The following is a 10,832-nucleotide window of genomic DNA, read 5'->3' on the forward strand; positions in this document are numbered from 1 at the left end:
CGGTTTTCGAGATGGGACAGTTCCCATTTAGATATCTTGGTGTTCCAATTTCTTCTAAAAGACCGAGTGTAGCGATTGTATTGTACCGGGGTGGTGGACAAAATTGTAGCTCGAATTAGAGGTTGGGGAGCTAAACATCTTAGCTATGCAGGGAGGTTGGTTCTTGTAAAGGTCGTCCTAACACAGATGCATGCTTATTGGGCAAGGATCTTTTTGCTCCCAAAGGGTGTCCTCCATAAGGTAGAATGCATTTGCAGGAACTATTTATGGGCGGGGCATCTTGAATATAAGCACTCTCCTCCTGTTGCTTGGGAGACTTGCTGCTTACCTAAGGAGTATGGTGGGTTAGGTATCATTAATTGTCATCTTTGGAATCTTTGCTTTGATAGGTAAATATGCGTGGTGGATCCATAGCAAGAAGGGATCTCTGGTCCAATGGGTACATCACATTTATATAAAGCGAGAATGAATGGTGGATGTATAAACCAACTCAAAATTCTATTTGGACATGGAGACAGATCTCGCAAAGTGAAAGATATTCAAACCTGGTTTTTTTTTGGAATCTTGGGTGGGAATTATACTATTCAAACAGGGGTATCAATGGCTACTTGGTCCTCATTCCGGGAAGGACTGGTACCTATGGTATGGAACAGGGTATGCCTCGCCTAAGCATAATTTCGAAGACTTGGATTTATGCTCAACAACGGTTCTTGACACAAGATAGATTGAAAAAGTTTGCATCTTTATCTTGGAGTGTGTTATCTGTGTGGAGTGCAGATGGAAACTTACAAACACTTGTTTTTTGACTGCATTTTCAGTATGCAGTGTCTACTTCTATTGCAAAATTGGCTACAAGTACATTGGCAAGGAGATGTTATGGCTTGGGTTCTTCGATGGAGGTGTCGATCTTTGATGAAGAAACAGTGGTAATGGTCGCAATATCTAGCCTAATTTCTGATGATCTGGAATTGTAGGAACAAATGTCGTTTGGAACATCTTATTACTCAACCTCGACAGGTTGTGAGAGGAGTGCAGCAACTGATTAAAATTAGAGTGAACAAAGGTGAATTTATTAAGGGGAGTGTCAAATGTAAGGCTTGGTTACAAAATGTATTAGTGTAGTAGCTTAGGTGTATGATGGATTATGATAAGTGTATGGTGTGATATATTTGAATGAGATTCACATTTTCACCAAAAAAAAAAAAAAAGATATAGAATATAAACATTAAACCTTTTTTTTTCATTATAAATAAGTTAATTACCCCGTTGCAACACACGGACATTGATGGTGGAAGGTTTGGGTGTTGAGTATTTTGAGTTTTTTCAATTAGAGAGGAAATGGAAGTATTAGTGAGGTGTGGAGAAGGTATTGATGGTGGAAGGTTTGGGTGTGTTGAGTATTTTGGGTTTTTTCAATTAGAGAGAAAATGGAAGTATTAGTGAGGTGTGGAGAAAGGTTCTCATCTTTTGAAATAAGAACCTATTGATTTTTACTAAAACATCGTGGATGTTTACAAATTGGGATTCTTTTTTAACCGGTCTAAAACTTAAAAAGAAATTTAGGGGTTATATAAAGCTTTGTATTCCTTATAGGGCCAAAATCGCACATGATCTACCCAACAAAACTACATACCAAAACTACAATAAAAACGTTGAAAAAGAAAACTCCCCTTTCTCTCTTCTTCCCTCACTCTCTCCTCTTTTACAGAAACTTCAACACAATCCACCAACATCTCCACACATCTCTCCATTGACACTATCCTTACATACATTAAATCAGATCTTTATCACCTCCAAATCCGCCATTAATGGCGAAAGGTAAGCTGGGGCGGGGCCCACCTCGGAAATCCGGATCAATGTCGTCGTCAACGCTGGTGTTCACATTACTCTTGACTTTTTCCTTCATCGCATTGATCCTCCTCGTTTTCGGAATCGTGTCAATTCCAAGCACTGGCAGTAACTCCTCTCACAGTGTCCATGATCTCACCTCCATCGTTCGTACCACTCATCACAAGTTCGTTTACCTTGTCTTTTTGAACTCATTAGTCTCGTGTAAGGCGGTTTTACATTAATATCGTGTACAACGGATCTCAATTACTTGTAAAAGGCCGTCTTATCCGAGTATTTGTGTATATTTAATATATGTTGTAATTGTGGGTTTGATTAATGGGTGGCAGAGCTGAGGACAGTAACGAGAGAAGTGATCAGTGGGTTGAGGTCTTGTCTTGGGAGCCTAGAGCTGTTGTTTATCACAATTTTCTGGTAATTGTTTTCATTTTCATATTGATTCTTTGATTTCTCAGCTGACTTTGCTTTGCATTTTGCTAATTTTCATTATCTCCTCCCAATTGTTCGTGCCACACGATTTAGATATTACTCCGTATCTCTTACGTCTGGATTACGATGGAATAAATCAAAATGTCTCACTCGTTACGCTTCTTTTGATCTTCAACTAGTCGTCATAGGATGTAATTCTGGGTGCTATTTTCATTTTGGATCGTTTGGAAATAACCTTTCTAAATTGTTAATAGAGCTGTAGGTCTCTCACCCCGCAATTTGTGTGAGCCCTTGAGACACTTCGGCAATGTTGTTGTCGACTTGTTGTATATTGCTCTGTGCTATTTATTGCACCCTTTTTTTCTGAGGTATTTCGAATTGTTTGTTGACACGAATTAAGTCAGGAAAAACCTCTGAACGGGATTTTCGTTGCAACTGTCATTATAAAAGGAAACAGCCAAATCTGAGATCCTGTCTTGAATGTATCTATGTACGAGCCTTGAAAAAGCCTCTTTTTGGTTAGTTTTTCCGGTATAGGAAAATTTATAACTTTCTAATTGTGGCTTGTCATAAAGGAGTAATCTTCTAGCATTAAGCTTCGTTGTGCCATCATACATCTTCTTTTGTCTACACTAAAGCCATTGTGGCATTGTGAAGACAAGTTTGGGTATTGGTGTCGGAATGCAATCATCTGTTTGTCTGTGCATTCTTTTGCTTGTGTCATTGCCCTTGGTTATTGTGAAGAAGGGATGCAAGTTTAATTTAAGTTCAGTGAGATACTATGTCAAGTTATTTTGAAGGCTCTGTGCTAATTCGAAGATATTGATAACTGACAAATGCTTTGATTTTGGCAGTCCAGAGATGAATGTCAGTACCTCATTGATCTCGCTAAGCCTCATATGGAAAAGTCAACTGTTGTTGACGAGAAAACTGGCAAGAGTAGAGATAGCCGGTATGTATCTAGTTGTGCATTCTGTCTCTCTTTTTTTCACAATCCCTATTCTGCCAATCATTGACTATCTTACAATTTTTTTTAACACGCAAAATTGATTCCCTTACCTATCGCTAACCTTCCTTAGGTTTTCTCCTTAACTCCTAAAATCTTTCGTTTGCTTTGCTTCTAGGGTACGCACTAGTTCAGGAACTTTCCTTCCTAGAGGACGGGATAAAATCATCAGGAATATTGAGAAAAGAATTGCGGATTTCACTTTCTTACCTGTAGGTATGTGGTCTAGAGTACTAGACTATCCTCAAAAGCTATCAATTTTTACCTCTAGATATGTGGTCTAGACTATCTTAGCAGTCTTAAGGCCAAATAACTTTTCTGTATACTATTCTTGCTTATTACTTTTATTGAGCATGATTAAGGGCGGTTTATCATCCGACATGTCTTGAACATTGACTTGTTTTTAAAGTTTAGGACTGTTTCTAAGTTATCTAAATGATGAAGTATATTCTTTTTACCAGCTACTCAAGCTCTATGAGACTTCTATCTGATTCACGATCTTTTGTGTCTGGACTCTTGAGAGAGATTAGACTAAGACCTGTAACTACTTGGCCTCTTGGGACAATGAGAAAAGACTGTAACAAAGTTAAAGTGTTCGACTAGTTAAAGTGATCCTGCCTCTTGGGATGTACGCAGTCTCTTCACAATAAAAAATAGCACATCTGTTTACTGTTTAGTGAGACATTTTGCTTTATTCCATCATAATGCAGACCAAAGAATAATAAGTCTTAGACTTCATGCTCCATGCACAAAAAAGACAGGAAACTTAAATTTCCTGTTTGTTTAAGTGGGTCCTTGCCTCCCCCCGGGCTCTCTCTTAGTTTTGTTCTTTTTCAAAGTGTTTTTTGTTATTATCGTTATGTTTATATATTTCGCTTCTTGCTCTTATATGACACCGTTAAAACTCAATTTGAGGATGTCAGTCAGTTCATTGCTCTGTTTTAATTTTTCCGTGTTGGACACCTGTCTTGTGTCGCAATGGCTAAGTGAAGTGTCAAAGTAACGTTGGTGCATGTATGACACATCTTGCACCAATTTTGGAGGAGCTGTGCTGTAATTTGTAGTACCCTGAAAGTCTTTCTGAATAGTTGGGCGATGCATAGATGATTCAGCTTCTTTGATTAGCTTTTATCTTAGCTCTAGGTTCAATTAGCAATTGGTTGTTGGATTACTAACCTTCTTTACGTGGTACACCTTTTTATAGAGCATGGTGAAGGTCTTCAAGTTCTTCATTATGAAGTTGGACAAAAGTATGAACCACACTTTGATTACTTCTTAGATGAATTCAATACTGTCAATGGGGGCCAACGTATAGCCACAGTTCTCATGTACCTGTAAGTTATCTTTCTCTCGAAGTGCTGTTTCTATCTCTTTTCAGCATATCCCCCCTTTATTTTTCAAGTGGTATTCCGCTCCATGGCATATTCAAGTTACCATGAAATCTTTATTTGTATTAAACTATTGTACTGAAGTTTCTTTATCTATGATGTAATATTTCCTTCTGATACATACATGGCTAATCTGTGTTACAGTTCTGAGGTTGATTTTGGGGGTGAGACGGTTTTTCCTGATGCAAAAGGAAACAAAAGTGCTGTACCTTATTGGAATGAGCTGTCTGAATGTGCTAAAGAAGGGCTTTCAGTCAAACCAAAAATGGGTGACGCCTTACTTTTCTGGAGCATGAATCCTGATGCTTCTCTTGATCCTTCAAGTTTGCATGGTTAGTGGTTTGAATTCTTTACATTGATTGAGTTCTGTACGCCTTTGTTGGAGAGAATGATATAGTCTTACCTCTGTTGGAGAATAGGAGATAGTCTTACTCTGCTTAAAATAATATCCTGAATTCTGATTGTCTTGTAACTAACTACTAAGTACTTTTCCTGTCACAGGTGGTTGCCCTGTAATTAAGGGGAATAAGTGGTCAGCTACAAAATGGATTCGCGTGAACGAATACAAAGCTTGAAGCCTGACAATTTTATGTTTAGGTAATATTTTTGGCTTGAGTGGTCTTGGCTATGAATTCTGAGGCTGCATAACTCATTAGCTACTCCATATGCGAGTCTGTGCATTGCAGGCAGTAACCACGTTCACAGTTACTGTTTAGGGAAACCTGTAATCGTTTGACATTCATAGTATGACAGGTGTTGCCCAAAACAAAACTAGAAAGCTTAACTGCTTCATTTTTCTCTTTTATGATCAGGAGTGAAGATCTGTTCTTTAGTGACTGATAGATGGAGAAACTTGTTTTAACGGTAATACTACATTTGCCAATTTTGGTTTGATGAATTTCATTCTAATTGACTTCATTTTATTTATTTGTATCTGTATGTCCTTGCAGATGAAATACATTCCCGAACTAGTTAGCTGTTGTGAAGTTGTAATCACCACCCGGGAGATTGATAGTTTGTACTTGCCCATGAGGAGCCAGGTTGCGCACAAAGAAAAACATACTATTTTTGATTTATATATATACATCTTTTTCCACGCCATGTTTATTGAGCGATAAATTGGGTAATACAGTATCATGCTTAAAAATTAGTTCAGACCGAGGAGCTTCATTGTGTTTTTCAGTATGCATGAGTAGATGGAAATGATTTCAAATCGACAATTTATCTTGTTCGCTTAGGAATTGGGTCGACGAGAGTAGGACATATACTAATAGATATAGCAAAGATTAGAAGTAGAACCTCCGTGCGTCACGAGTTTGTTAACATAAGTTTTCATCACAGGCATTACGGAGTATTATTTTAGTATACCATTCAGTCACAAAAGTTTGTTATCACATCACTGTCAAAAAAAAAAAAGTTTGTTATCAGATATGTTCATGAGTCTATCCAGTGTATGCTGATGGGTTCCATACTTCCCTTGTCATTAAAAAAAAAATTAAATGGTTTCAAGGCGAGTAAAAACGTATACTACCAAAGTTGATTAATGGATATGCATTTTAGGGTCAAACAAAAGGTTTCGAAGAAAACAAAAGGACGTAAAACTTCCAAAAGAAATGCAATTATGATCGAAAACATTTCTGATCATTTGGAAATCTTACCGTTGAGACTTAATCAAGAAAACTCAATTGTCAGATTGGATTCAATTTCAATTCAGATTAAGTCATAGGTAATAGTTAATTAAATTTTCAATTCATCATAATTTAAGTCAGAACTATTGCACCATTCTTATTGCTGAACCCCATTTTTGTGACGATTGTTATCAATTTGTGGATGAAATATGATAATTATCGTTTTAAAATTGATGATTATTATCATTAGGGTTTATGCTAATTTATTCAAATATGATTTGGGTTATGGTAGTCGGTAGTTTATGAAATTACTATGGATTTGATAATAATTTTTATTTGAATTTGAGTTTGGATATGGTAGCTCTATACCCAGAAATATGATTTGGGTTTGTAAGCAATCTCATTGAACACCGTCTGTTTTCAAATATGGTTTCCAAACATTAGTAAATTTAATAATTGCTTGAACGGATACAAACTTTAGTGAATTTTGATAGATTATGTTTGATAGCAATCATATGGTAGCTCTATAATCTTGGGTTATGTTTTGATATCTTTATGGAATTATTTTCATTTTTTGTTACATGGACTGATACAGACTTTTTGGTTATATGGACTGATGTACAGACTTTTTGGCCTACTGTGAGTTTCACTGGGTTCTGAATGAAGTGTTCTTGCAAATATGTTTGCAGTTGTTGTCTTACATTTTATACTAAAGCGATATGAGTATACGACCAAAATGAGTAGCTTTGTTGCCATAGCTTGCGATGTTGTTTATGTTCAATGCTACTGAGTTGGGTTTGTCATTATTTGATTGAGTAGTATGATGATTGGTTTCATATGTGTTGTCTTTTGGGTTGATTGTCTACTTGTCTCTATTGATTAGTTTACATGTTTTTTTATGACCTTGTATGCAGTTATGGCGCGTAGGTTATTGTCACGGAAGCAAAAAACCGTAGTTGGTCTTATTTGGTTTATTAGAATGAGAACTATGATCTTGATATCCTTTTGTTATTGCATGATAACAATATTAGAAACTATGAAAATACCTCGCAAGAAAACTTCTCATACAGCTAAACGAACCATGAGTCAAAGATTAAAAAATATTCAGGAGTTTCTACATTTTGATCTAAGTTGCTTACATCAACTTAGAATGGACAAGTTTACATTCGATGTGTTGTGTGGGTTAATTCGAACTCATGATCTTTTGAAAGAGTCAAAAAACATGTTTTTAGAAGAAAGGGTGGCTATATTTTTAAATATATTAGCACATGACCAGAAACAACGAATGCTTGTGCATCGTTTGAAAAGGTCAAAAGAAACTGTGAGTCGGAACTTTCGTCAAATTTTAAGAGCTATTTTACGCTTGTATAAGTATTTGATAAAGACTCCACAACCTATTGAAGAGGATTGCGGTGATTCAAGGTGGAAATGGTTTAAGGTAAAGTTAATTCACTTTCTTTTGAATTTTCAATGGTGTGTAGAACTGCCTTGGAGCTTTAGATGGCACACACATAAAGTTAATTGTTCCTATAACTGACAAACCTAAATACCGTACAAGAAAAGGAGAAATAGCTACAAATGTTTTAGCGGCTTGTACTAAGGATATGCAATTTACCTATGTTTTGCCCGGCTGGGAAGGTTCAGCGGCCGATGGTAGAGTCCTCCAAGATGCTGTTAATAGACGACATCCTCTTATAGTTTCTCATGGTGAGGAATGTCTCCCACTGTTTTTCAGTTAAAAAATATGCTGGAAGTAAATAAAATTATTTAAACTTGTGAACTTTCAACTTGATAGGTAGTTATTACCTAGTTGATGCTGGTTTTACAAACGGTGAAGGCTTTCTTGCTCCTTATCGAGGGACAAGATATCATCTCAATGAATGGAAAGATGGTCGGCAACCAGTTAACCACATGGAATTCTATAATATGAAACACTCATCAGCACAAAATGTCATTGAAAGGTGTTTTGGTTTGCTGAAAATGCGTTGGGCAATACTTAGAAACTATAGTTTTTATAACCCGGATACTCATACTGACATTATAAGTGCTTGTTGTCTTATTCATAATTTGATCCGTCGAGAAATGAGTTTCGATCCAATGGAAGCTTTATTAGATACAGAATATGGTAGACAGTTTATGGGTGATAATGAAGATCGTATAGCTGCAATTGATACGTCTGAGTCTTCGACGGAATGGAGAGACAATTTAGCTAAAGAGATGTATGATAGTTGGCGATTTCGTAGGTCTTTTAAGTTTATAGATTATGTTTGATTGCTTTCTGTGGACATGGCCACCTACACGCCTAGCCAATCTGTGGACGTATATCGGTCTCTTGAAAGCCACGCTCGGCGGCGTAAAAATGCCTTCGACCGGATCGTTTTAGATCGGTCGGTTTCGTCTCGGTAAGGGTCTCGAAACGATTAGAGATGTTCGAAGTCGCCACCAAGCATTTGTGGGATGCCTGGAACCCGTTCGAATTCCACTTTATACCTCGGTCGAATCGAAGCACAAAGCAGTGTTTGACATAGGTACTAAAGATAAGGAAATCGTCCCTCTTTAGCATCCTATCTCTAGAATGACTCTCGTACGCCCTGGATAAGGTCGTCCACTATCCAAAGTTTCTGAGTAAGAGGTGAAGGTACGTATTGGGAAGCCCTTTAATCAGACACCTAATCCCGCCCGCGTTTAGCGGCCTCTACTGATCGATCTTGGTTGGTTGAATGCAAAAGTTGATAAAACGGTTTAAATGCATGAATGCGCATCCAATAATTTAAACCTAACATGTGAGAGCTTTTTAAGTCGGTTGATTTAATCCAAATATCAAGTATAAGATGTCGAGTTGGATTAATGGTTGATTTGCATGCAAGACGGAAATTAAACATCCATTTACCGTATTAGGTTTAGGGTGCATAACATGATCCATTTGTCTTAGTAAGGCATTTTGCAAATATGGTTTTGAATAGTCGAATAGTCATCTGATCCGTCCTATATCCGGGTTAACCGGAGTCGGGATCGTCCTAGACTAATGCTGGAAGGGAACAGGCCCTGTACCAGATGGCTATAAGAGGCGCGAGCCAACCGACGGTGTAAGGGGCCTCCCTCTGGTTTTGAAAATGAGAAAGAAAAGGCCTGCTTGAGGCGCGAGTTAGCCAACGGTTGTATGCCGTGTTCTGACTGTTTAGAAAACGTTATAAACGTGTTAAAAATGGGTATTTGAACCCGGTTTGATTTTGAAAGGGTCGTTTAGACCGCATTTGTTGATTTGAAGAACTAGACTCGAATAATCATCATTATTTTGATAATATTCGGTGTCGGGTTCGGTTTGACAAACTTGACATGAATAGTTTTGAAAATGATTATGGACTAATTGTTTTAAGTCCATTTTGAATGTAATTAGTCGGTACTCGTCATCGTACCCGGGTTAAAATCCGGCATGGTATGTAGAACCAAGGATGATTTTGTGTTGGTGACTAATATGTTTGTTTGAAAATGTAAAGAAATGAAATAAAAGGCTTTAAAATACCTTTTAAATGTCATTAACCAAATATTATCACCGAAACATGGATTTAACCGTCATGGTATGAAGAACCAAGGGTGAAAAATGCTTTATGGTTAAAACATGTGAAATGAAACAAAAAGGTTTCGAAAATACTTGAAATGGTAAAAACCGATTACAAATATGAAAAATGGATTAAGGGAAATGACGAGAACAAACACGGTTGATCTCTGGTCTGAGTACCCCATTTAGGCGCGAGCCATTTGGCGACCTAAAGGGCTTCTGCCTCAGACCTAAAATCTGTTTTGGCTCGTTTATCCCAAGTTTTGGTTCATGTTATGCATGTTTTAGCATGTTAAAGTCACGAAACAAATGAAAACATAATAAAAGAGGATTTTTACACCCTCATACTTACATGTTTGGTTATGGCGAGTGACCGACGTAAGTGTAATAACTCGTTTGATCGGAAAAAACTCGGTTTAAAACCGTTTTGGTAAGTAAAAAGAGTGTTTTTAGTTTTAGTGATGGTGTAGTGGTCAAAGTGGTCGGTCAAGTGGTTTAATGCACGATGACGGTACCAAACAATGTGTAAGGCTCGTGTTTACGATCGGTAGGTCGTAAATACGCGTCGGATTGTGACTTAAGAAGTCGAGTCGAGAATTTTAAGGGAGAAAAGAGGGGGCGGACACTCGCGTAAGTCTCAAATGGTTGGCATTTGAGGGGTATTTATAGGAGAATGAGTGGTTGTGTGAGTTTTGAGCGACGTGGCCACTTGGGCTGCTCAAAGAGGCGCGAGCCACGTCGCGGGTCTTCGAGCTGTGTTGTCGCTTTCACAACAAACGCAATCATGATTTGTTCTATCCTAGGTTTTGTAGTCACATTTTTGGTACTTGACCAACATGAATCCGGGAAAACTTAGCATAGAAGGTTTGGGATATTTTGGTTTTTGTGTTTGACTCGGTTTGACTCGTTGTTGGAGTCGGGATTTGAATTTTCGAGTCGGTTTTTGGTCCGGTGTCGGTTTTGACTCTAGTTAG

General features: G+C 37.6%; 1 protein-coding gene across 1 annotated transcript; it reads left to right on the plus strand.

The window, feature by feature from the left end:
- Window positions 1-1,603: 1,603 nt before the first annotated feature.
- Window positions 1,604-5,841, plus strand: LOC141643276 (putative prolyl 4-hydroxylase 10). The gene is made up of 9 exons (XM_074452357.1): window positions 1,604-2,014; window positions 2,178-2,262; window positions 3,132-3,229; window positions 3,402-3,499; window positions 4,488-4,617; window positions 4,816-5,003; window positions 5,173-5,268; window positions 5,484-5,535; window positions 5,622-5,841. Exons 1-7 carry the CDS (start codon window positions 1,809-1,811, stop codon window positions 5,244-5,246), a joined length of 879 nt encoding a protein of 292 aa, XP_074308458.1. The 5' UTR covers window positions 1,604-1,808; the 3' UTR covers window positions 5,247-5,268; window positions 5,484-5,535; window positions 5,622-5,841.
- The last annotated feature ends 4,991 nt before the right edge of the window (window positions 5,842-10,832 follow it).

This window comes from Silene latifolia, chromosome 2, assembly GCF_048544455.1.
Source record: "Silene latifolia isolate original U9 population chromosome 2, ASM4854445v1, whole genome shotgun sequence".
NCBI classification, from domain to species: Eukaryota; Viridiplantae; Streptophyta; class Magnoliopsida; order Caryophyllales; family Caryophyllaceae; genus Silene; species Silene latifolia.